We start from the raw sequence: 26980 nt of genomic DNA on the forward strand, positions 1-26980 counted from the left end.
TACACACCCTGGGCCAGCAGCGACGGATTCCTTTACATAACTACTAATTGCCCTAATTTGTTAGGTAAACAGAGTGTTTTTCTTCTGGACTTTAAACACGGGACCACCGGATGTGGCGCTCTCCTCGTACAGGACTGAGAGAACACTAACAGCCGTCAAGGCTTTTGGTGGTCTGTTAAAGCAATTTCCTACAAAATGAATCTAATTTCCTCTCTGTTCCAGACTTCATATGTGTGGTTTACCCACTGCCGTAGCCTATAGGTCCAAACCAGGGCACGGGAATATCAATAGATCCCTGTAACAAGACAGATATTTTTTAAATATTTTCATCATACAGCACAATAAAGTTATTAGAATAATGGAATTGAGGTAATATAGGAAATCAAATGGTGGGCATTTTTGTTACATTTATTTAAACAATATTTAAATAAAAGGATTCAATTTTCCAAGGTTCCTTTTTAAATTAGCAGTGTAGTGAACACATACTGAAAGCAGACTGAAAATGTAAATAGTTATAGACTGTGAAAAAACAAGAATAATTAAAAGACACATTACCCTTCATTTAATTTATTTATTAAAAAAAGTTATTTGGCATCTTTCAAACAATGTTTGAAATAATAAATTGAAGTAATCTGAAATGAAAATAAATGTAACTAAATATGACTACTGGACACTGATATGATATTCTTTCCAGTTTTTGTATGGAAACCGAATGTGATAAAACATATAATACTCATTTTACTTCCACCATAACCCAACACCATACCCTTAGGCATACTTGCACGTTTTCCCTAGCCACAAAATAAATTTTCCCTGTGGTGGACAAAATAAAAATACGTCAATTCAGCCAGATAACCATACTAAAAACCCAAAGTAGAATAAATCACTCTAACCAACAACAACGCATTTAATTGTGCTGAATAAAATGTTCTCAATCTGTTGTATTTCCCCAACACTCCTGTCATTTTCACATTGTGTGTTTACAGTGTGGCATTTAAATAAACTTAGTTGAGTAAACTATTGGATTTAAACCGTGTCTTGCTGTTAAGTATTCTACACACAGAGTGTGATGCTTACATATGAGTTTCAAAACACAAAATCACACAAACTCACAGTAAGAAGACTGTGAAACTCTCTTTCATGAATAGTAAGTTCTGGTTAAAAACTGGTTAGATACTTGCTGAGATGTGTTTTGTGTTACCAGCCTGAGAAATGCATTGCAAAACACAAAATAATATCAGCTGTCAGGCCACGGACAGTCGACTCAATCACCTGACTGAATATATTCACCTTGCAACGCACCATAAATACACGCACAGCTAATAATGTGTCGAACCCTCCGAATCCAAAACCTGAGCTATGACGCAACACAGGCCTTAAAAAAAGTGTTGGTAGGGGTCAGATAGCTCAGGTCCAAAATAAATTGGCCACTTTTTCTGAGGCAACAGCATCGGAATGGTGCAGATTTATTGTGCGTTGCGTTTTGGAGGAAGATCGTATGCATGTGGTCAGTCGCAGTGAGCCAGTGACCCAGCCTCCCTCTCACGTTACGCCCTATATATAACATCCCCCCTTGGCCTCCTCCTCCTACCCTCCCTTGCGCTCTCTCGCTCTTGCTTCCTCTCTCTTTCCCTCTCTCACACAACTTCCCTGGAACCACCTTCCTTGTCCACACTGGCCCCGGCCGTCTCTCCTGTCACCCGAGCTCCTCCTCAGTCTCCCTGTGTTTACCCGCGCGCCGCCTGGCAACCGTCCGCATGCTCAGGATTATCGGAGGCCCTGCCTTTCAACGCCAGCGTCTCTGCCTTCCTGCAGCCCGATTCTCTGGGAAATACAGGGCTGGAGGTGCGAGTTGAGTGGGGCCGTGGAGGAGTGCTGTGATTTAGGCTTCCCGTCTCCCCAACCGTTCCTCCGTGCTCTCTCTTTCACCCCCTTTTCTCTTTGCTCCCCACTCTCTCACTCTCTCGCTCTCTCTTTCTCCCTCTCGGTGGTGCTCTCACTCGTGTTGACTTGGGAAGCTTTGGTCCAGCCAGGCGGACAGGGCCGGGTGGATACCGCGAACGATGGATCACTCTCTGTTCGGCTGTCTGCGCAGCCCTCATGCCCCCACACAGGGCCTGCACCCCGCCTTCACGCAGTCGCCCCTCACCCTGCACGGGCGCTCTGACCACGTCTCCTACCCAGACCTGCCTGGCTCCTCGCCCACCTGCGGCTACCCGGGGGAGGACGTGTATGGAGCTCCACACCACCGAGGGCACCTGCCCCAGCAGCATCCCCACCACCCGCAGCACCAGTCTGGATGGCATGTGCCGCAGATGCCCTCGCCCAACGGCAGGCACGCCCTCTGCCTGCCACCGCCCGACACCTCCGCCCAGGAACTCTGTGCGGGAGCGGCCAATCTCTGCGGCAGCAACAACCCCAGCCTTGGGAGCAGTGACTCCGTGGGGGTGGCGTGTGTGTCCGGGGACTATGGTCGCCAGACGGTATCTCCAGAGCATTCGGACAGGCGGAACAGTAAAGGGAAGAGTGATAGCTCAGGTAAGACGGAAACTTCCTGACCCATCAAAGGTTTCAACTTTGCAATTAATTACTGGTTTGGTTTCTTTAAAATGTAAAGGTATATGTTAATGCAATGAGGCCTGAAAAGGATCGAATGAAAACATTCACACCATTTGGAGCTAATTTTCTCTCAATTCTGGGGGACAGATGAAGTAAACAAAGGGTCTGATAGCATCGCTTTTGCATTTAGTTGTTTTAGCGTTCATGTACATATTTACACAGCATCTTTTATCCTTTGAAGGAACTGTAAGGGAAGTTATTCCACCAAACTTCACATTCTGTATTTTCTATTTAGTTATTTTAATAGCAATGTGCAGATTATTTAAGTCTAGTTTTATCAAGGCAAAAGTACACTAAAATCTGTCAAGGTAAAATCACACAGCTATTGATATAAATATAAAAGAGAAGTTCTGTTTTACATTATGTATGCCTTGGCTGTACAGGGGCAAAAGGTTTCATTTCCAAAACAACCTACAGTGATAAAAAATTCCTTATTTAATACCTTTCATACAAAATGTGCATTAACTAACCCCCTGATATTTATTGTTTTACATTAGATTGATTTTAACAAAACAGTACTGCAATTTGTAGACTGCAAAATTTACGATGACAATAAAAAGTACAGTTTAAAAGAGGATGGAACTTTACCTTTGTCTAAATAATATTATTCAACATTTTGTACTTTTCAGTTAAATGTATTAATGTGAGAGGCTATTTTGTGCAGTCAACTAGGTAGCTGCTCACTACATCTCCGCCTCCACTTGCTTTGTCAGTGGACTCATAGTTGGCGAAATCTCCACAATTATGATAGCTTTTATAATATATTGCAACAATATTGTAACACATAATTTTTTTGCGTATTTGATTATACCAGCTTCAAAGTGACACCCAAATCCTGTGATATTTCAAACAAATGCCAATCAAGTACCGGTGAGTGTTTCTTATAATGTGTTGTTTTATAGGCGACCTGCCGTAGACGGGTGTTTCTTTGTCTGTCTCCTCAGCCTCTGAGCTGTAATTGGCTGAGACGTTTTCCCCTCAAGGCATTAATGGCCTACAGGTGTAATCCTTGTGAAGCCTGCTTTTAAAAACTGTTACAATGGCTGTCCACCTGGTCCTTTTCATAGGCTGGACCATAGGCAGAGTTTATGACCTCAAAGACAGAGCTCACCTATCAGGGCACAGCTGGGCTCAGAACCAGGCTCAGGACTCCAGAGGAGAAATAATCAATAACATGCACCATCAAATTGCATGTCAGCCTGAAATAAAATGAGAAATCATGAGAGTATGGTAAATAACTAGAACAAACATAGTACAAACATAAAGTAACAATAAAGACTAATTATTCTCTGTGCAGATTCTGGTATGGTGCTTCTTAGGAGTGGTCTAAGATTTGAACAACAAAATTAAGGTTTCTTTCTGTGTCATTGGTAAAATGGTCTCATTGGTAAAATGGTGGACGGCTAAATCTGTACAGCAATGGCCAGAGCAGAGCAGACGCCACAGAGCAATGCCCCGCGGCACGTGTCACGGCCACCTGAGGCCTTTATATGTCACTGCCGTGGTGGCTGACGTCTATGATTTGATTTAAGCGACAAACACTGGCTACCCTCGTTGGTGTAAGTTCACACCATTGGAGCCTTAACTGTTGTTCACTGTAGATAATTTAAAAAAAAACATTTTCCTACTATAGGATCACGTTGGATGTATCTTTGATATTCTCCTCACTGAGCTGTGTTCACAAGAACTAGATGTGTGGCACTGCCATGAACTGAGTGTTCCATTTCCAATGGATTTTTATGTCAGGGGTGCCAATGTCCAAATTCAGTATGTCTGGTGGAGCACTCTGATGGATGTCCAGAAACATCCACAGTCTTTAAGAACCCAAATCCAATTTCCTAAAGTTAACTTTGTTGGCACTGAGAGATGCCACAAAAGTTTGTGGCAAACATTTTGGGGGAAATATTTCCTCCTTCATGAAGTACAGTCAGTGTATGGACCATCTTGAAAAGTTGTGGAGAAATCAATAAAGCTGGTTTTGATTAAATTACCAAGAGAGATTATACACGCTTCAAACTCCACATATCTTCTAAAACAGGTTTCCCACTTTTTTTTCATTAGCAATTAAATACAATTCCTCAAATGAACCATTACTGAGATGTTGTTTATGTTTTTGTTTTTTTCTGTGTCATTACTTTATTTCATTGTCCCACACGGAATCCCCATAAATTGATGTGCTGTATAGGGAGGCTGTGTGTTTGGTCCCAGTGATGCGACAGTGCTTCTTTCCTGGTTTATGTGATTTGTGAGCACATCTAGCATTCATTGGATAACTAATGGAATGTCAACAGGATTAATGTGTCGTGAATTTATGTGTTGTGGACTGTAGAACAGTGTCTATGTCACAACTCTCAACTGTCTTTTCTCGATTTCTGACCATGTGATGGTCAGAAATCTCTGCTCATTGAATCTTCAGTATTTAAACATGGATGCATTCTGTATAATGTATGCTCAAATTTGTTGTAAAACAATTTGGACAGAAAAAGTACTTCTGTAAAGGAGGTAGCTTTTGTATTGATTTCACACAAAGACACACAACACACACACACAATCCTGAACTTGGATGAAAGATACAATGATATCACACAAATGTTATTTGTCTTCAATTTGAAAAAAAAAACAGACAGCCGAAAAATGAATCACTCCACAGGCTCATCTTTCGTCAGAAAGTGTTGCAACACATTAATGAAAGAGATCTCATTCTGTCTGCGTTGGAAAAAGCCCAGGGCCATCCGACTCTGGGAACCCGTTCTCTGCCAGGGCTTTCTCAGGCCATCCTAGACACGTGCACTGTGCATGACCAATATCCCTATCATAAACGGTGATTGGCATTCCTAATTGTTTTGCTTTCATTTTATTTTTTGTTTCAGACGGGACCCTGCAGTTTATCACACAAGCCCCGTTTTTTCACCCCTTTTTCTCTCTCTTTCTTTTTTTGGCGACTTAACTGTGGCTGGAAAATGTTCTGTTTTTCATTTCAGATTCCCAAGACGGGAGCTATAAGTCAGACGTGAACAGCAAACCCAGGAAGGAGCGCACGGCGTTCACCAAGGAACAGATCCGGGAACTGGAGTCCGAGTTTGCACACCACAACTATCTGACACGACTGAGGCGCTATGAGATAGCTGTCAACCTGGACCTAACAGAAAGACAAGTATGTTACCTGTTAAGTCTTGCTCAAAACAACACACTTGATTTAAACATATATCTAACCCATTGTCTTAGAACAATGGTTTTTTAGCCAATAATTTGGCCCAAAACAACTCTGGCTCCTTGTCTGTAATTTTCTCAGGAATCAACATGATGGAATTAATACCACAATGACTATAATCATCCACAGCCATTTTTGCTGAAAGATTCTTCAACATAATTCAAAGATCCTTGGTCCTGTAGCCTTAGCCGCACATCACAGTGTGACAGCAGTTGGTGTGGTTTCTATTAAGACCTACACAGGCGTCACGAGTTAAAAAGCCCTCTGTGTTTTGACATTAGCAAACGGTTAGACATGTCGTACTAATGCTCTGAGGCTAATCGATTCCAAACTGCTGAGGTTCTTTGATATCCCCGCACTGCTGCTCTGGGTGTCTCAGATAGCATGTGTCACGCTCCAGATGTGCCTGTTATTCCCTTCAGATGCTGACACCAAACACACGAGAGACAAAAGAAACTTCAAGTTTTTGGTCGAAAATATATTTATGACATGGACAAGACAGCTGTCTGCATTCGAAAACATGTTGAAATCTGAGGGGGATACTGTGTAAGCACTTGCAAATAGATACCTGCCAAGCAAAGAGGCAATCGTGCTGTAGAATGATAGACACAGTATTGCAATAACTATTACTGATTGCTGATAAAGGCAGGATTAAAGGCAACTTCTGGCACTCGGTAACTAAAATAAAAGTCTAAAACGGTGCCTTTATTTTCTCTGTGTGGGTCTCAATGATCGCACTGTTTGTAGCAGTTTTGTAATCCAAGAGCAACCTACAAACTCAGCACACCCACAAGTACTTTCGGAGATCTGTTGTATAAATCCAATCAAAGTGTCTTGGCTCAGGCTGAAGCCAACTAAACCCACCCAGGATTTTGGTCTTCCTGCCTGGGGCCTGGTCCCTCACCACTCCCCCTCATATTGGCTGTCTCTCCAAACATTCCCAATACAGCTCCAATAAATCTGTGTGTGTGGGGGTTGATTCTAGATCTCAACCATTTCAACATCCTCCTCACTATTGTCTTACACCTCCTGTTACCTTCACTACTGTACAGTTTTACAAAAAGAGACTGAGCACCCGGGGTTGGCTACAAGGTCACGTACAGAGTGGCGGGGGATTATTTTGCGCAGTACAGAAGTCCGAGCAGCTCACACTTGAGGTCTGGCGTTTGGACCTGCGAATGACAGTGAGCACTCAAACACGGTACGGGAGAGTTAGTTATACGAGTCGGTGCGCGCTGAGGCGTTCATTAGAAAACGAGCCACACATGCGCGTGTTTACTCTGCTAACTTAACCCCCCGTCTTTGAGTGGCAGGGCCACTATGCAGCGCTTCCTAAAATAAATCCGACAGGATAGGGGTTACTGTGAGAAAGCAGGTCACTCCTGGGGGCGGACAGGGGGGGCCTGAGGTGGGGGGGTGGTAAGAGAGAGGACGAGAGGGGGTGAGAGGTACGAGGCTTTAGGGGATGGGAGGTAAGAGGGAGCAGCCGGGGGTGTAGAGGGGGACGAGGTGGGGGCACAGGGGTTGTTGATTGGTCCAGATCTACGCGGGCCGTTTTAGGCAGCAGCTTAATCATCACTGTGGGAGACGCAAATACTAAACAAGCTGTCGAGTCAGGGAAAGAAGGCTGGGGACGAGAGCCAGAGAGCCGCCGTCACCCACGCATCAGCACATACCTGACCATGTGGAAATAAGATGCCCCAACACCAACCCAACCTCAACGCCCACGCCGTTTGCCTGCCTGCTGGCTATCTCACACAGTTACCCCCACCAAAAGACAACCAACCTCAGAGACGCCTGTCTGTCTCTATATCTGTTTGTCTGTCAGTCTCTTTCCGTTTCCCCTTTTCTCTGTCCATCTGGACACCCTTCCACTGTCTGTCCTTCCACACTGTCTGTTTGTCCCCAATCTGGAGTTCTAACTAGGAATGATATTAAAGATAATGATCTCCCACTTTTACGCCAGTGGTTTCAGCTGAGGTGTCGCAGGGTGTGTGTGTGTGTGTGTGTGAATGTGCGTGTGTGTGTTGTGTGTGAGTGTGTGTGTGTGGGGGTTTATGTAAGCCCCATGGCGTGTGAGTGGAGAGGTGGGAGAGCCGGTGCTGTGCTGGCAGAGGTCTGTTTCACTTAGCCCGTAAATCTCTCAGTCACACACACTGATAGAAGAGGGTTCACACGAACAGAGTTAGGACGTGAGGTTTCCTGACGCACAGGGGGCGGTAGAGTTTTACTGAGGTTTTCTCCACACTGAGAAACCAGAAAAAAAAAGATATAACAATTTCACAGCAGACGTTTCTCACAATGGCTTCAAGTTACCACTGGTCTCACCCTCCATCCTCAGCCTAGCAAATTGAGACCAGAAGACCTGAAGGTCATTAAGTTAGGAAGCACTTGAAACAAATCCAATATTTCTCATTGTAGTTCAAGTGGGTTACATTTAAAAAAATCTACCGATGAATAGGCTAAACATTAGTATTGTCTTGCAGAGTGGTACTCCTGATCACATGTTGTACATGTCATCCTGTTGATATTCCTCTTCTCTGGCCTGCCCGCTGCCCCCTGCCCCATGCCCCCTTCCCCCTTCCTCCTGCCCCATGCCCCCTTCCCCCTTCCTCCTGCCCGCTGCCCCCTTCCCCCTTCCTCCTGCCCGCTGCCCCCTTCCCCCTTCCTCCTGCCCGCTGCCCCCTTCCCCCTTCCTCCTGCCCGCTGCCCCCTTCCTCCTGCCCGCTGCCCCCTTCCCCCTTCCTCCTGCCCGCTGCCCCATCCTCAGGTCAAGGTGTGGTTCCAGAACAGGAGGATGAAGTGGAAGAGAGTGAAGGGTGGTCAGCAAGGGGCTGCGGCTCGCGAGAAGGAACTGGTGAACGTGAAAAAAGGAACGTTGCTGCCGTCTGAGTTCTCCGGCATGGTGGGATTGCATCACTCGCCACTAGCCAGCTCGCCCGCAAACGAGGACAGTCACGACAGTGACCAGAGCTCTGAGCACGCCCACTTATGACCCCTCTTCTGGCCACGCCCACCTGCCAGAGGCACCGCCTCCTCCTCTCTCAGGAATCAGCTACAGGAGCTCTTCAAGATCACTGTTTGATCATCAACAAAGAGTGACCGGAGACGGACGCCGACGTGAAAGAGAAGATGAACGACTTGTTGTGTGCAGCAAGATGTGTTGAACAGACGTGTCAAAAATATATTATTCTTGATTTGAGCAAAGCCACCCCGAGACTGTACATTGGGATAAAATCAGATTTTGTGAACATTCCACAGATGCTTTGCATTGAAAAACTGGCTTGGATTTTGCACTGTAGAGAATTTGCTTACGTCAAATTCTACTGTATTAACTCAAAAAGGCGTGTACAATTAACTTAAAAGTGAACATGCTGTGGAATTGAAGCGTATAGAGGCAAGGAACCACCAACATACAATCCCTCGTTCCTGCATGTGTGTCTAACTACACAACCTAATGATTCTTATCAAAATATATAGTCTGTTCATCTATTGGTTTTTGTATTTGGCTTCCTTTACATCTTCAAAGTTTACTTGGAAAAGCTGGAAAAGAGTGAACTCCAAAGCTAATAAAATGAAACTAATTACAATTTGTCTCTGTGAGGATTCTTGAATACAACCATAATAATGTGCCCTCAGAACTATTGTGCTCTATAAACTGTTAAACAGACAAATATCTTTTATATTTATATAAATAAACATATTTTTCTTGCTATGTGAAAAATCACCTATTGCAAAACTGTAATATGAATGTGTGTGTTTTCAAAGCCATATGAAGTCATTTAGCCTCAGCAGTTTTCAGACTTCTGTATGAGTGTGCATTCTAATTCCTGGAGCGGGGTCCTGGCATCAGAGCTGTAGCCTCTTTCTCATAGGCAGCTGCTTATCCAATAACTTCTCAAGTTTAGAGTGAGCTGATTTGTGGCTTTCCAGTTCTCCCAGGCACTACTTGGACAAAAGCGCGTTTGTACGCAGTTGTGGTGAAACTCTGCTTTCTCTTCATGGAAGATGTTTTTGATCAGACGTCCGATTTAGATGTTTGAATATGTGACATGCTTTGATCAGAGCTCAGCACAGAGCCCTCTCTCTCGGTGAAATGGCTCTTTGCTGTGAGAGAATACATTGGAGACGTGCACACAGCGTTCGTTAGAGTTGTAAGTCCGTGCCAAAGGTCTAGCTTTGAGAAACTGTATAAACAGATTGTGAAAACTCCAACCTAACCAAGTCTGATTCAGCTCTCTCAAGAGAATAGATATCAAGTAAATAAGTACCCTAACTTAATGTAACACTTGATGCAAAACATAAAAAACATTTTACATTTTACATAAAAAACAAAAAACTAAACTCATACAGTACAGCTTTACCGAGCCTTTGCTTTTAAAATGTTTACATTTTCCACAACAGAAGAAGTTATCTAAACAGATTTTAAGCAAAGTAAGTGTCACAATGAATTCTTCATATTTGTTATGGTTATTTATCTTTATTTACTAACTAGAATAATACAACAAATCCTGAGTTTGTTCACATTTGTGACAATATAAAAAAGCCCAGGATGTCCTCTCAAATGAACAAAAGAAACAAATACAATGGGCAGTTTGATTGCAAACACCAGTGTACACTACAGGGGATATGAATGGTCTCAGATGGTAAAAAGACCAAGAGTTATTTGATCTACCGGTTGCTCCACCAGTATATGATGGCTACAATTGAACATTTGCATACATGTAAATTAACCTAACTAAGAATTCAGATGTTCATATTGCTAATCATAATTAACTATTATTTTTTCATAAATGTTTAAAATAGCGTCCATTATTCCTGCTGAGTTACCTCATCAGAAATCTTTTTTTCATTGTGAGAGAGGGATTAGAAGAAGTTAGTTGTTTGGGAATACCTCTGGCCTGAGTAACTTTTGATCTTGGATGAACCCTCTACCTTGACCCCTTAGGGAGCAGCTTTCCTCTTACAGGAAGGCTAATGTTGTCATTACAATCTGCCTGGCCAAAAACAACACAGTCAGTTAAATACTTTTCCACATTGAATTTGAGCGTCTATGTTGCTTTTCCAACAAAATGATTTAGTGTCATTCTCAGCATAGCCTAAGTGTTGATAGGTGATGACCGGTGAACTAGAATAACCTAAACTATTGTGAATAGTAAAATTATAGTCTGATATCTGATGGGCTTGGTGCAAGTGTCAGAATCCAAGACCTTCACCAACATAATGACACCGATACTGAAATATTGGTATTTTTCTAACCAAGTTTCAGTCTAACTAGTCTAACGCTGCCTGTGGATATGCCTGCATTGAATTTCTCACAGTTTTTACAGACACTTTGGGACGTTTTCCAGGACATGGGTCATCTGGGAAAGATTAAAAAAGCCATCTGTGAAAAACTGCTACATGTTTATTCAAATAATTAGGCAGAACTGTGAGATCAGGTCAGATCACAGTCATTCTGCCTGATGTACTGTACAACACATTCTTGAAATTTGAAGGTAAACATGTTCACGTATCATCTGAATGTACCTGGATTAAATAAATCAAACTCTACTTTGCCAAACTGAAACTCAGTTACTCTTGTAATATTATCAAATTTGTCAATTATGTTGCAGTTTAAATAATAACAAATAAATTTGCGTTATAATATATTGATAACCTTTGTGAGTGTTATGGCATGCTACGAACAGAATATGAGAACCTGAGGAGTTGACTCGTGCTCAGGAAATTGTTCCGAATCTGAAGATTATGGCCGGATGATATTGGATGACGAAATGCAGGAAACCGCAAGTCCTCCAATAAACTGGCTGGGGACCATGAGTGACAGCTGTTTAAGCCATTTAGAACTTTATTTATTGGCATAAAAGCCACTTTTACAATAGTTGGTCAGGAGAAATTGTCAGCCTGGACCACAAAGTGAAGGTAAGAGCAAAATGTGACTTCACACCTGGAGCGATAAAGCATTGAGTCACGCATGTCATAGTGAAGCCAAACAGAATACGATGCATTCAACAACAACAAAATTAAATTATTATTTTACATCAACAGGTTATCATTTCAGATACTATTGTATTTACACAAATACTATACTGTAAAAACAAAGCTAAAATAATGTTATATTGATTAATGTCAAACAGCAATTATATTTACATCACCAGTCCATCCCTCCCCACATTTGATCATTTAAATCTACATTTCTGAGTGTTTTTTACTCAAGAGCATAGTTCACATTCATTGTCTGACCTGCCAGACTCCACTACAACAGAAAACACAAACATCTGCTTAGCAACTGCTGCCATTTTCCATGCAAGATGTGAGCCCAGACCCTGTAGATTTAATGAAACAACATCTGTCTTAACATTTGGCACCAACTTAACAGCCAATATTTGAGGTTCAGTGGCTTTGTTATAAAGTACAAGATTAATCTTCTGTGAAAATGTAATTAAACAACATTAGCTATTTAACCACAGCAAGCTGATGTTGTGCTTGCATTTGCATTGAGGCACAAGGCAGAAGAAGACAAACACTTAGGATTCTTATTTGTACGCCACAACCCTATTCATACAGTCTCCAAACGTTGAAAGTATGTTTGAATTTGAAGAAATGACAATGGGTGGAAGGTCTGACATCCGGCTGCCACTCTCCACCATGCAAGCAGTCCCATGTCAGGTGACCTGGGTCTCTCCAGAGCCCGAGACCTCCCAGGTGGCCCCCGCTGGACCCACCTGTAGATCCACTCAGAGCTCTGTCCCTCACACAGGGCATTTCAGACACTCTCTCTGCCTCTCCTGTTCTCGTTTAACACAGTGAAAACAGAAAACTCACTACACTCAAGTAGCATGTGTGTTCTGTATGGTGTCAACAGTAAAATACATGATAAAAAAAAGAGTGATCAAAAAACTTTTTTACAGATGTTGTAAATGAGTTCGAAAATACGGCCATGAAATGTTTGAGAAGAAGAGAATGTACAGTGATAAGAATTGTACATAGAAACATAAAGCCATAGTTTTACCCTACAATCAAACAAGCTGTAGTGTCGCTAAATATACACTGTCTGTAATCTGAAACACATGAAACCAATCAAAATTAAATCAAATGTGTGTTTAAAAAGTGACTAGATGTTGAGTCATTGTCAGTCTTGATAGGATGATAAAGCTGTTTCTATTGTACAGTAGACCTCCTGACTTGGGACCTGATCCATCTTTATTGTGTTATTTAAAACCCTGTTTGATCCCAAAGCAAACAGCTAAGGCTCTTGGGAACATTAGAGGGGAAATAAGGCACTATGCAAAGGCATTCCGTTTTCCTAGCATACTAGGGAGAAATACCATTGGCTGTGGAAGGTAGGCTTCTACTTTAGCATGACTGGCCACAGCCAAGCCGTTGAGGTAAACTGTGAGCTGTCTTAGGGAATTGGCTTGTCGGTTTGCAACAACAAAATTATTTTCTGTGATTTTGTAACTTATATGATATTTATTTAGCAATTGGTCCCGGTGAAAGATGATCTGCAGTTGTTGGAATACTGTATGTGTGCGTACTGCTGTGAAATGAAATGATACACACCCCTCAGGAAAACCCATTTCTGGCATGAACATAAACCTCTGCACAGTGATGATTGATGTCTGGATAGGCATCACGCGGAAGAAGCTTTCCAAACTGACAGTGGTTGGTAGTTTGTGTGGTTAATTTAGGAGAGAGAGTGAAGGAGAGAAGCCTGCTGTTGCATATTTTCTACTTTGTTACACAACATCCCAGCGACGTTTAGAGAACACTGTGATCCGACTATAGTTTGCTGTCAAGTCTGAGCCGTACTGTACATGATGATCCCTTCATCCCTTCCTCCCACCTTCCAATTCTTCCTCCCTGCATTCCCTCCTTCCCTCCTTCCCTCCTTCCTTCCTTCTTTCCTTCCTTCCTTCCTTCCTTCCTTCCTTCCTTCCTTCCTTCCTTCCTTCCTTCCTTCCTTCCTTCCTTCCTTCCTTCCTTCCCTCCCTCCCTCCCTCCCTCCCTCCCTCCCTCCCTCCCTCCCTCCCTCCCTCCCTCCCTCCCTCCTTCCCTCCTTCCCTCCCTCCCACCCTCCCACAATCCTTCTCTCCCTCCCTCCATCCCTCCTTCCCTCTCTCATTCCCTCTATTCCAACTTCCCTCCTTCCCTGTCTCCCTGTCTCCCTCCTACGTTCCTTTGTACCCTCACTCCCACCTTCCTCTGCCCCGCCTCCCGCCCTCCCTCCTTGGGCTGGGTGCTGTGATGTGCACCTGCATTGTGGGACTGGCTGGGTCTCCTGTCAACTGAGCAGTCCAGTGAAGGGCTGTTTAATAACACGTTTGTGTAAGATCCTTTCCCTCTCTTGTCTCCACAGAGAGAACAGAGAAAGCAGAATGCAGCATCTGGCTGTCGGGCCGCAGCGTAGACTGAGATCTATATTATCCTCAAAGTACCACACCGCACTGTAGGACATACAGTATATTATTCAACACAGGAATGTTATTTAGCCAACAGCCGCTGTGTGACTGTATGGGCTCTGACAACTGAATCAATCGGTGCCACCAAATAGGTCAGTTTTTTCAAAATTATACTTAACAATAACATCACTTTTTATTTGCTTGAACATCAAATGATTTACTGTAGCTCCAGCATCTGATGAAATCAACACAGACCCTGGTGTGCTGTTGGTGACCGAGAGGGAGATCCTGGCCAGATGAAGTGAGAGAACAGCAGGCTCCCAGGTTTACGTTTGCTCTCATCCGTGGCTTTCATGAAAATGGTGGCCAACTGCAACACTGAAACGAGGACTGTTTGTGTCCTGGGGCTCAAATTCTTCATCCCACAGACAGTCTATTTGGAAACACCATTCTTGCGCTGCGATTGGGTTTGGAAAGCAAAGCTGGAGAGCCCTCATCAAGAGGACAGTGGGAATGCGGTGAGGGCCGTGATGTAGATTGGAATGATGCTGTTCTGGACTCAGATGCTGACTTGCGGTTCTAGTGTTGGCTACACAGCGTCGGCAGACTGTATACAGTGCTGAAATGTATGCCCATACATAGCATGGATGACCAAAAAACTCAGACAATTCCCATTCCCTTCACCCCCCACTCAACCCTGTGATTGGATTTATAACCTGCAGTGGGAGCCTGGTGGCAAATGACAGATCTGATTGGTCAGTGAGCCGTAGTCTGTGGGAGTGGGGTAGATGGTGGGGGTGGCGTTGGTGGGAGGGGGGGGGGGAGAGGCTATGCTCCAAAATAAAAATGCGCACAAATGTTTAAGTGGATTTACAAAAGGAAACTGAGATTTACAGCCCCTCTCCAGATGGCTCTGGAAGGTCCAGATGTTGCACAGTGAGGCTTTTTGCTGGGCGGATTGTCCTATACCTGCACCTTTGCACAAAAACAACATAAATAGTTGAGATGTTAACGATAACGCCACAGGGGTGGTGACTGACTTACCCAGGCTCAGTCTGCACTGCCAACTTTTGGTCTCAGTCTGTGCGAAACGGAGGCCTGATAATCCTATCAAGCAGGAAAACTGTTCTAGCAAAACTTCCTCGAAATTTATGTCTGGACAGAAAGTCAATTTTCTGCCCAATCAAAGGATGGACATAAACGTTGTATCTGGTTTATCTTGTGACATCTATCAGAGCTCCAGCAGTGATTTACATCCCAACATTCTTCAAAGCCCTTATCCAGGGTTTTTTCCCCCCCGGAAGCTACAGTTCAGTTATAGGTTTTAGGCTGCTGTACTATCAAACGAACAATATGCTATGTCACTTGATATTGAAAGCAGTATCTAGGAACTGACCTGTTTCAGTGAATCGGTGTCATTTCACTGACCTATGACACAGTCATAGACTACCGTGTCACCCACATTGCATTTAAGATAGGAGTTCTCTTTTTTCCGTTTTTTTTTTTACTGGGGATTTCCAGTGTCTCCCTTCCAGGCTCTATTTCCCCTTTTTCTCCGCTCACCATCCTTCTCTCATCTTAGCGCGTGCTTCCCAGTCATGCCGCAATTTTCCAGGGTTTGCTTTTCCAGTCATCAAGACGTTCTGCCGGTTCTGATCCCGTCTTCCCAGCTGCCAGAGCCAGAGGGCCGCATGCTGTCACTGCCCTGCTGGCTTTTCCGACCGCCAGTTCCTGACACGGAACCAGTGGTTGGCGTGCCCGGTGCTCTGGTGAAGGTTCTGGAAAGGTCTCTAACGGTCCAGAAGGGTTTTGCTTCCTCTTCTCAACACAGGGCACGAGGTCAAAAATAATGAGAAGCGCTCATGCTCGTAGTTGTAGAGGGACAATGCATAGGGGCTTGGAAGGCAGATCGAAAAAATACAATCCAGAGGGTGCAGACAGGAGGAGGGGTGGTGGAGGGAGAGTGGAAGCCTAAATAAAGGGGATTTGGTGAAGTGCAGACTTGCGGTGGGCCAGCGGTTGGTCCTTGGGGACTAAATAAAGCCTGAGACCAGAGGGAGGGAGGGAGGGAGGGGGGGAGGGAGGGAGGGAGGGAGGGAGGAGGGGGGGGAGGGAGGGAGGAGGGGGGGAGGGAAGTGAAAGAGAGCAGGTTGTTGACAGACAAACCATCCCACTACTGGGGCTCCCAGCTCAGGGAAAGTCTGGCTGGTGTAGGCTGTCTGAGGCTAGAAAAAAACTGCCATTCTGACCAATCTCGTGCTCATGGTGGGCCTCAAGATGCTCAAAGCCTGTCAGTCAGATCACAGATTAAACGCAAGTAAAACTAACATTCTACCGCAAAATAGTCTATGGCTGCAGTTTAAGCATGGGGTAAGAATGAAGACAGTCACAGCAATAGGGGTTCAACAGAAGGTGTGCCTGAGGACTGTAGTTTTATGCAGCTCCATGGTCTGAGTGCGACCAGTTGCGACCAACGTGTGAGATTGAGAGGGATAGGGGATGTGGAAGGAAAGGGGGGTATGGGGAGGGGCGCAGGCATTTGAAGAGGGCACAGTTTGGAGTAGCGAAGGGAGCCGTAAAACCGAGGTGGGTAAGGTTGAGGTGGGAGACTATAAACAAATACCATGGGAGATATAGCGTGAGTGACCAGGGCTTTCTTTGTGGCTGTGGAGCCGTAAGCACTTTACAGGCTTGGTGGAGACAGTGCAGCTACGATAGCCTGGGGAGCCCAGATGAGTCTTCAGAAAAGGTATTCTCTAGAGAAGGACATATCACCAGTCCAACAGACTATTTCACGATATTTGACATTTATTGAATAACTTGTCTTTCATTTGACCTTGAATACTGATGGCCAACTTTAGTTGACTTCAAGTTGAAAATAGAACTGCACTTGAAAAATAGGCTTACGCTACTGAATCCACATCGTTAACTCATGTGTGTTGACTGTGCCAAAGATGGTACTTGGTTTCTGCACCTGCAGAAGGAAGCAAGACATGTTTTTAGACCCTTAGTTAGCCACTTAGCCCTGAGTGTATTGACAGTTCATGTACACCGCTCCTATTCTCTTTCCATCTCATTCTCATTCCTTTAACACCTCCTCATGTGTCTGAGTGAGAGCGACCTTTCACCCCGTGACCCTGGGTTCATTCAAACAAATCACTGGCGCTTCCGAACACCATCCACCGAGCTCGCCTGTCGAAAAGCACGCTGATACAAAGATCTCCACACCTGCTAGGATCTTGATCCCACGCCTCTCTTCCATCAATAGCAATTATTGGTTGCAAAATAAACGAAAGCTATTCATTTCAAACCCATATCATGAAAACCCAAATATGAAATATGAAATGTATGAAAGAAACCCATGTGCTAATGGCAGTCTCTCGCACATGTTTTGACTGGTCTTTCATCACTCCCACTACCCCCACACACACACATTTCTGGAGAGGTCTGGCATGTGTTAAACTGTCCGGAACAGAGGGAGAGAGAGAGCATGAAAAAGAGAAAGAAAGAAAGAAAGAAAGAGAGAGAGGGATATGAAGGGGAGGGGGGTGGGAGGCACAAGCAGACAGAACCAGGAGTGGGAGGTGGGGAGGAAAAGCACATATAACACAGAACAAAATAAAACAAACATCTCCAAGCCTCCATTGGTAAACTCAGTCTGAATTGTACACTCAACGTGAACTCTCTATTACACCGCCAGGATCAATATGGCTATAAACTGGCCCGCGGTGTGTTGTGCTTAGTTCTGCCTGCTTGGTCACGAACGCTGGGTGTGGTCGCTGTGTGACAGCCCAGGCTGCCAGAAGCACACTTGTGGATGAGAGGACAAACAGAGCATGACCCCGTTGCCCTTTTCCCCCACCTATCCCACCCTAACCACGCCTAGCCCAGCCTGATCCTACCCCTACCTAGCCCATCCTAACCAAGAGTAGTTCAGCCTAGACCATCCAAGCCCGATCCTACCCCCACCTAGCCCATCCTAACCACGCCTAGCCCAGCCTGATCCTACCCCCACCTAGCCCATCCTAACCACGCCGAGCCCAGCCTGATCCTACCCCCACCTAGCCCACCTAACAACACCTAGCCCAGCCTGATCCTACCCCCACCTAGCCCATCCTAACCACGCCTAGTCCAGAGCTCTACTCTGTACAAACCAACTATAAAGAGCAGTGATGGCGAGGCTGTGGCTGGATGTTATTGTTTAAAGAACAAACCCATGGGCCCGGTGCTGGGGGGGCTCGCCCCCCGACAGTGAGGGCTTCATAAATCTTCTCCGTGACTGGAAGTTCCTGGCCGAGCAGGTTGGAGGGCGGTCAAAAACACCAAAGCTGCGCTCAGGATGTGGGGGAACAGCGCTGCAGCGGCGCCCAAGGGGCCGTGAAACAACATCAACAGAGCTCCGGGCGGCTCGCGCCGGTTGGGGTCACGGGGGGTCGCATGACATGTGTGGACGGCACGGTCGCAATTGAGGAGGGTCTCGTCTTGTGCAGACGGGTGCAGGGTGGGGACAGATACGCTAATTTCTAGGTCAACAGAGTTGTTATATGCAGACACCGTTTGTGAGGGTGTGTGTGTGTGTGTGTTGTGTCTGTGTTGGGTTGGGAAGGTCCCCTGGGAAGGGGAATTGGAGGACTTGGCCTGCGGGGGCAGTAGCGAGCCCCCTGGATAACCCTGCTCCCAGAGGTTAGACTGCCCTCGTGTGTTCTCTCATGGGAATACGAGAGAGAGCTTTTGAGAAGACAAACACAAAATAGACCAGCCTCCACACGCACCCGCACACACGCGCACACAGTCACACACAGACACACACAGTCACACACACACTATAAACTTCCTTGCATAAAACAGATGAAAAGGCTGTGTCACAGAGATCTGTTGAGGAATAACAAGGTTAGAAACGACACTGAATACAGCCCCACCACTATATTATCATGACCAAAAGTAATTGCTGAGATTGTGGAAAATACTCCCAGTTAACACACAGTAGATCACCTTTTCGAACTGCTTCAGCAAAGCAGTGGGAGAACTTCAGTCTTAACCATGCGTAGGACCATTTACTCTCCTTCCAAACCCGGCGCTAGGTTTATTTTTCTTCTCCCTCTTATGAGACATGTCAATGGCCTATTATACGGATTAATAAAGCAAATCCCTGTCTACCTCCATTTCCAGCTCCAGCTCCGGCTCTGCTTTTCTTTTTTGACGGAGCGGTTTTGTTTGTGGCAGTTAGTGAGGAGAGTCTTTGACTTCCACATAATGTGCACTGCGTATTTTTGGCCGGAGAGCGGCGGAGACAGCGTGAAGTATTGCGATGACAGAGAACGGTTTGTCCAGTGTCCTGGGGCTGAAGCTGTTGTTTGGGTTGGCTCTCTGACTGAGGATATCTCATGTGTCAAATACCAAAAGCTCTCACACCCCATTGATAACATGAATGACGAGGAATCCAATCACTCAGCAGATTGAAAATCAATGGCTCGTTTAATGCCACTGGTGACTACACGGCAACTGCATATTTACGTGATTACAACGCAGAGGTCATTTCTCCAATTCACTGCTTTGACAATATATGGATCAGATCTGTTCTTTGTGAAACAAAGTGTGGAGTTTGTGTGTGTATGTGTGTGTATGTGTGTGTGTATGTGTGTGTGTGTGTGTGTGGGTGTATGTGTGTGTATATGTGTGTATGTGTGTGTACAGGCTCACATTCCTCTCCTTGCACATAAGTCAGTGTTCCTAAGCTACGAGTGAAGCGACAGGGTGCTGGCAACAAGGGATTTGAAACTCAGCTTTTTTCTTTTCTGAAAGAGTTCCTGTGCCATTCTCTCTGATGTCTGCGTTCCCCTATCCCTCCCCCCTGCCTCCCTCTCTCCCCTTCTGCTCTCTCTCTCTCTCTCTCTCTCTCTCTCTCTCTCTCTCTCTCTCTCTCTCTCTCTGTGCCCCGCTGCGTAAAGGAGCAAAGGCAGTCTCATGCATAGAAGTCTGGTCTGGCCTGGTCAACCCTGCAATGACACCTCACATCAATCTTCCATCAGAAACTGTCCAGGGAAAGAGAACTGGAAGGAGTCAACACTCATCTTTCAGCTCTCAGTCACTGGTATTTGAGGCTGGGTAGTGGGGGTTTATTTGTGCAGACACATTTGTTGTGGAATCATTGGAAATCAACAACTGTCTGATCATTCAGGAAGAACTCTCAGTGGTACCTCAGCAGCAACTTGTTATCTCATTAAAACAACAACACTTCAGTAACCAGAGTTGTAAAACGACCGTACGGACTATTCAACATTTTCCGATTTTCCAGCTTCCCGAAAAACGGAAAGGCAGCCAGCTCATGCAGTACACTGTAAACACATTTCAAAAGCCCTTTCAGCTTATGCTGCTCTGTTTGGTTGGCAAGGCCTGCCTGTGTATTTCGCTTGGCACAAAAATCCCATCCAGTTCACAGGCTGGAAATACCTTGTGTAAAAAGTGAAATAACTCTAACAATGACAATCTCTACTAGGAAAGTAGGACTATTTATTATATGTTGATAAGAAGTATGTTGGCCATACAGCAAAAAAAGCACTTTTGAACATATTGTGTGGCCTCGCAGAAAGAGATAACCTTTCATCGTTTTTGTGGTTCTCCCAAGAGCGAGGGGTTAGACCAGTCTTGGAGGCGCCTGTGCAGGACTGCTATGCTGCCAGAGCGCCTAGAGAGGGTCGGATGGGTGGTCGACGCAGAGACGGCTCAAGAGCCCTCTGAAACTCAGCGGCCATATCATCAACCCAGCACAGGAAGAGGCACGCCACGGGGCTGAGGAGCCGGGGTAGGGGCGGAGGGGACACACTGCCATTATCACAACATGGAAGAAGGATGTAGTCCTCTGAATTTTGTGTTACGACGGTCTGCTCGCCATCTGCGGGAGCGAGAGCTCACTTTACAAGGCGCTCATCATGGCTTCCCATAATCCTGGCTCATGCTGGGCCAAAATGAGAAGTAGTCTGTAAAAAACTCTCACTTCACAAAAACCTGTATTCAGCCAGAGGGCTTTAGACTTGCCGTTGACGCTGCTCAGAGACTGAGTCCTGCTAGCTAGCTGTAGCTGGAGTTGTTGTCAGAGCAGAACTTAAGTTCAAGACGCAACAGTGACAAGCTGGCGCGTGTTAAAGCACACCTATTATGCTATCGTTGTGCTGCCACAAATCTGACAAACCAAAAAGGATTTACTTCCCTTTCTGTGAAATAATAATGTTTCATTTGCCGATTATTCTGTTCTGGCCCAGAACACTTGACATTTATGACAGGATAGTTTTTTGTGCATCAGTGAGACTGTAACTTGGATGTCCCCTGAGGGATGTCATCCGTCTGTTCTGTTCTGGGAGCGTAGCAGCCAGCATTGTTGGGGTGCGACTGAGCGGACCATCCCCTGGCAGAGAGCAGAGTAGGAGGTCCAGCTGAACCTAGGCTGCCTCCTGGCCAGATGACCCCAGATTGAGTCCAACGGGAGGTCAGATCAACTTGACTGGAGCAGACTGATGGGTCTCCATGTAAATTCTCACAGATTTTCAGCCGACAGCCATAATATTAACCAAAATTATAGCTTGAAACAGGCATCTCAAATGAACACTCAATAGATAGGGATTAGGTGATGATTAGACAAGATGGTTGTCATTTAAATCCCCCTTCACAGCCCTAAATAAACATTGGATCATCCTGTTGGGACACTGGAGATCCAATGAATAACCGAGTCGTTTCTGGACATGGGGTATGATAATCCACCAGAAGCCTTTGACTGGAGTAGAATATCCAATAGACATTTCCTGTTCATCTGAGGGGACTTGCGATTCTGGCAGGAGCCGCAGCTATCCTCCTGCAAGCTTCTGGTGGGAGTCTTAATGGCCACTGAGCTACATTCAGACTGGTGTCTCCAGTAACACGAAAACAATAAGCCTTTTATTGTTGCAGTGAGAAGCGGCAGTGTACTCTTTCATTGGAGTGGGTGTGTGTATCTGTTTTTGCAGTTTGTTGGCGAGTCAGGGGAGCTGCTTGGAATTTACAGCTCTGGCTTTATCAGACAGGATGCTTTTCATCAGATTAATCATAACTAAAGAAAGCTGAGAAGCTTTATTGGTTCTAATTTATGCTTTCCTGTCCATCCAGAAGAGAAACCCTTTCGAATCTAATGTTATTGAAAACAAACCAGTGCAGTAGCAATGCATTCAACTCCTTTTCCCTACTCATTCAACAGTGATTATTTGTATTTTTTTTGGTAACTGGTTGTAAATTGATAGGAAAGTTGGCGGAAATTCCAGATAAACGCCTTTGACTGTATAATTTTTTATCACCACAGTGCAAAAGTGTATGCTGCTGTAGCCTAATATTTTCAAGATGCAATAAATACTTTGTTCATTGATAGTCATGGGGCCCCAACTCTAGCTCATGTGAAGGGGTTGTAAACACTGGAGAGTACTAATATTACTAGCAGATGACCCTGGCCTTATCTACTGAATCTCCTTAAGACCTCCTCCTGGTTCTACTGATGCAACACAACCCATGGAACAAGGCCCATGGTGGTCAGCGAGAAAGATGAAAATATCTGCGTGCTAAGGCGAACCATTTCCTGTCCAAATTATCTCCAGGACACATCAATCACAGCATTTCTGAACCAACATGGCTGCCGTGGAGAGTTTGGCCACACAGCCGGCAGCGGCGAGCCTCATCTGTTTATTATTTTTTCGGTGGTCAACGACGTAGGCGTTGGTACGTTTCTGAAGGACGGGAGCCAACGGGCTATAAAAAGTATATACATTGAGTAATCCTGTGTGCTGTTTACATGACATCATCGCTCCAGCGTCGCACTACGACCGTCCCAAGCAGAGATATAAAGGGAACCAGAAACGAGTCCTAGCCCGCAGAGTGTTAGAAGTTGCAGCTGGGATTTTCCTCTCAAAATCATCTAATTTTAGCACACATGGATTGCATCACTCCAACTCATTCTGCGCTAGTTCCAGTGAACAGAGGACCAGCTCTTAGGGGCCTGGTGAAAGGACTGTATAGCAGTTTGTCTGAGGGGCCTGGTGACAGGACTGTATGGCAGTTTGTCTGAGGGGCCTGGTGACAGGACTATATGGCAGTTTGTCTATGTAAGGAAAAAGACACGCAGATTTCCATCTAATGAATACACTCAGGAGTTTGTTGGAATGACAGTTAGAATGAGATGACATGGACTCCTTTGCCCCCTCAAAGCCAGTTTCCATTGATTGTGGTGAGGTTCACTTACAAGAGATGAAAGAATTCAATTATGCTCCGGGTGGAACATTTCAAAGTTCAACCATGTTGTCAAATCTATCATTCTTATGCGTACAAATCGAAGTAATCTCACACGAGCTGACACTGCAGAATTACATTTCAAAAGAATGTCTTTGTGTCTGTGTGTGTGTGTGTGTGCATGCGTGCAGTGTGTGTGTCCGTGTCTGTGCGTGCGTGCGCCCTTGAGCAAGTGTGTGTCAGAGCAAGTGTGTGTCAGAGCAAGTGTGTGTCATAGCTGAAGCTGGGTTCAGATTCCCACCGTAGAGGCTGCGTGATGTATGGACCCAGACGAAGGGACCAATTGACCATAAAATTGCAGCGCTTTTCTGTAGCCGTGGTGGCAACGGCGAGTCGTGAACGGCGAGCGAGCGACCTCTCATTACTCGGCTTCCTCCCCTGCCATCCCGCATCTGGAATCAATTAGACATGTCTGGCGCTAACGAGAGGGGCCTGATGGGATTCCCACGTGCGTCCGAGGGGCGTCTTTTATTGTGTTAGTGCACGTCTGCAGGCTCAGGTGGAAAAGCCCCTTGAGAAGATCCTCCCTGTAGGGTTTACACACTCACACACACACACTCACACACACCTATCACAGCCACAGTCACTCACAAGCAGGTTATGAATGAGAAGCGATTGTAACTGTCTGTAAGAAAAATTCTGTGAGACAATTCGAGCACAAGACATAAATTCCTTCTGATTTATGGGGCCAATCGATCGACACAGATGAAGGAATACAGTTTATCTATAAATGTGCGATTGCTGGTTGAGAACTTAAGAGTTTTTCTCTTCAACAGTGATATGGTGAAGCCTTGTTAAAAAGCACGAGACTGTCAGCCCCCGCTAGAAAATGTACTTATAAAGCTATAATGATTTTTTTCATCTAACAGAACCAGCCACCGTTCCCAAGGTTGGAATAAGACGTTAACGACATATAATATCCCATAATATGTCGGGCCCTGATGGTGACTGGCCGTGGCCACAACTTCAAGGAAGGCGTTTTTGAAGCTGTGCCAGTCGATTAACTGTGGCAAAGACCAAGGACTTATGGGTGGAGGTGGGGGGGGGGTGGGGGTGGGGGTGGGGGAGACTTTAATTGCGTTCTTTCTTCTAGAAAACGTAAAGTGTAGACCAGAGCGTGGCAGTGAATGAATGCCATGCCCGTGTGATCTACAGCTTCTTTCAGAAGTAACACCGCTAGTTAAGGTGAAGCAGGGGTTCTCCCTGGCCGAGCCTTGAGTCTGGACTGGAAAGACGCACACACACACACACACACACATCTGCTCTTTCGCTGTGAGAGTGGCGGGGCAAATTAAATGTCTCTCCAGCGTTAAATATACAGTACATCTATATGTACAGTATGAACAGGAATCATTTTGAATTGTAATGGAGCCTCCAGTCATTTTATAAGGGAACTATCAGTGTGTGTGTGCCCGTGCGAGTGTGTCTGATTGGTCTGTAATGATGTAACACCTGGCCCGGTGTGAGACATTCGAAGGCTGAGCACGTCCTGTAGTAATTACCTAGCAAATCTGTGTGATGGCATCTGGCCCGCTCCCACCAATGAGCTCATAGCCAGAGTAGAGGACAGCCAATAAAAACCCACCTGCCCAGCCCTGCGAGGCCGGCCGTGGAGGGGGACACAGCAGCGGTGCGCCACAGTCACAGGTCACATGACCGAGCGCTCAGGCTCGGTCTCAGTTGGAGGTCAGCTGGAAACAGACACCCGTTTTATCACGTGGCTGACATTTCCAGGTCGGTAGAGACACAGTATAGATATTCCCAGGTCAGTAGAGACAATTGTGTAAACATCTCGTGTGGTGACTGTGTTAAGTATGAAGAAGAACGGAACTGGAGGGTTGGAGCTGCTTCCATATTAAATCAACTTTTTATTGCTTATTCCATGGCTCTGGAGCTAATGTATCACCACTGTTTAATTGCAGCTCTAAAAATGTTGGACCGCAATTAACATTTGACTTTCCTCTCCAGGAAAAATCATATTTTGAGGGGGAACATTCGTCTTCTGCGTTGGTGTTCTCTCCCATCCTCACAGAGCTGAGGGGAGGAGCACCCCATCTGAGGCTATTTCGAGCCCTTGTGTGTGTGTGTGTGGTGTGTGTGCGTGTGTACGTGTGTGTGAATGGGCATGTGTGTGTGTGTGTGTAGCGCATGCCCTTGTGTGGATGTGTGAGTGGGCGTGTGTGTGTGGATGGAAGGGGGTCAGGTCATCCCTGGTCTCAAAGGGTGTTTAGTGCTTTAATGCCTGGGGTCACTGAAGGAGGCAGTGAGGAGGAAACATAGCCCTGGGTCTGTGTCCTGGATTGGAGTTGACCTGTGTGATCCTGCTGAGGTGGCCGCTGCCGGCCCACACTGTGGAAGAAATGGATGAACGATACTACCCTGAAAGAGTCTCGGCGGATATGGTTAAAGTTAAAGAATAACAAGAAAGATTAAATAAAAAATAAATTAGAACCTCGGAATTTCATCTACAACCCTTTTATTTATATCCCAGGATCAGGTTTATTTAGTTCATCTGGGCAAGCGGGGAGACTAACACCTTGTTTGTGTACCTAGCAGTCAGCTCTCTGGGAAGCCCTCCCATGGGGTTGCCTGTAGTGGTGGGGTCCTTGAGGGGAACATGCTGTGAGGGCCCATTAGGCTGAGAGAGGATGTGGTCATGGACAGCCGGGTGTGTCGGTGTTGATGTATCCCAGGCTGGTGCAGCAGTGAGGGCTGGAGGTGTTATGGTTGGGGGGAGGGGGGGGGGGGGAGGGGGCCGCTTTCTCCCCTCCAGGGTGGGATCCTGTTGTGACACAGGGGCTGCATGGTCCAGGGGGGTTACCGGGACAACACACCGAGGATGGAGCTGCTGCTGTCTGCTCCCTCCTCTACCTTCACATTCTCTGTAAACAAATATCAATATTTCCCATTTATTTTTCCCGTAAATCTTGACACACGCTCTCTCTCACGCACACAGCGACGTGAGTGCACACACCCCAATACCTTCGGTCTTGTGGAGTGGATCGCTCAAACCCACTAGAGGGCGACTGCACCAGTATCAGTGGCGTCTGTGTGTGTGTGACCCTGTCCTTGTGTGTGACCCTGTCCTTGTGCGTGACCCTGTCCTTGTGCGTGACCCTGTCCTTGTGCGTGACCCTGTCCTTGTGTGTGACCCTGTCCTTGTGCGTGACCCTGTCCTTGTGCGTGACCCTGTCCTTGTGTGTGACCCTGTCCTTGTGCGTGACCCTGTCCTTGTGTGTGACCCTGTCCTTGTGTGTGACCCTGTCCTTGTGCGTGACCCTGTCCTTGTGTGTGACCCTGTCCTTGTGTGTGACCCTGTCCTTGTGTGTGACCCTGTCCTTGTGCGTGACCCTGTCCTTGTGTGTGCGTAAGCACGTTTAAGTGTCATGCTCACATTTATGTGCTACGCGTTATGCTGTGTGTGTCTCTGCATGCATATGTGTGT

At 45.8% G+C, this 26980-nt stretch overlaps 2 protein-coding genes across 2 annotated transcripts in view; both read left to right on the forward strand.

The window, feature by feature from the left end:
- The window catches only part of agr2 (anterior gradient 2), a 112416-nt gene that overhangs the window by 43698 nt on the left and 41738 nt on the right, over window positions 1-26980 (forward strand). The gene's annotated exons all lie outside the window — the stretch shown is intronic.
- Window positions 1614-9420, forward strand: meox2b (mesenchyme homeobox 2b). Its single transcript, XM_067256460.1, has 3 exons — window positions 1614-2538; window positions 5601-5773; window positions 8601-9420. Exons 1-3 carry the CDS (start codon window positions 2064-2066, stop codon window positions 8823-8825), a joined length of 873 nt encoding a protein of 290 aa, XP_067112561.1. The 5' UTR covers window positions 1614-2063; the 3' UTR covers window positions 8826-9420.

This window comes from Osmerus mordax, chromosome 18 (genome assembly GCF_038355195.1).
Source record: "Osmerus mordax isolate fOsmMor3 chromosome 18, fOsmMor3.pri, whole genome shotgun sequence".
Lineage (NCBI taxonomy): Eukaryota > Metazoa > Chordata > Actinopteri > Osmeriformes > Osmeridae > Osmerus > Osmerus mordax.

Excerpts from the sequence above, each read along its gene's own strand:
- meox2b (XM_067256460.1), top strand. The coding sequence starts at position 2,064 with ATGGATCACTCTCTGTTCGGCTGTCTGCGCAGCCCTCATGCCCCCACA. Across the intron at positions 2,539-5,600 it reads AGGGAAGAGTGATAGCTCAG|ATTCCCAAGACGGGAGCTAT; the intron begins GTAAGACGGAAA and ends TTTTCATTTCAG. Across the intron at positions 5,774-8,600 it reads TGGACCTAACAGAAAGACAA|GTCAAGGTGTGGTTCCAGAA; the intron begins GTATGTTACCTG and ends CCCCATCCTCAG.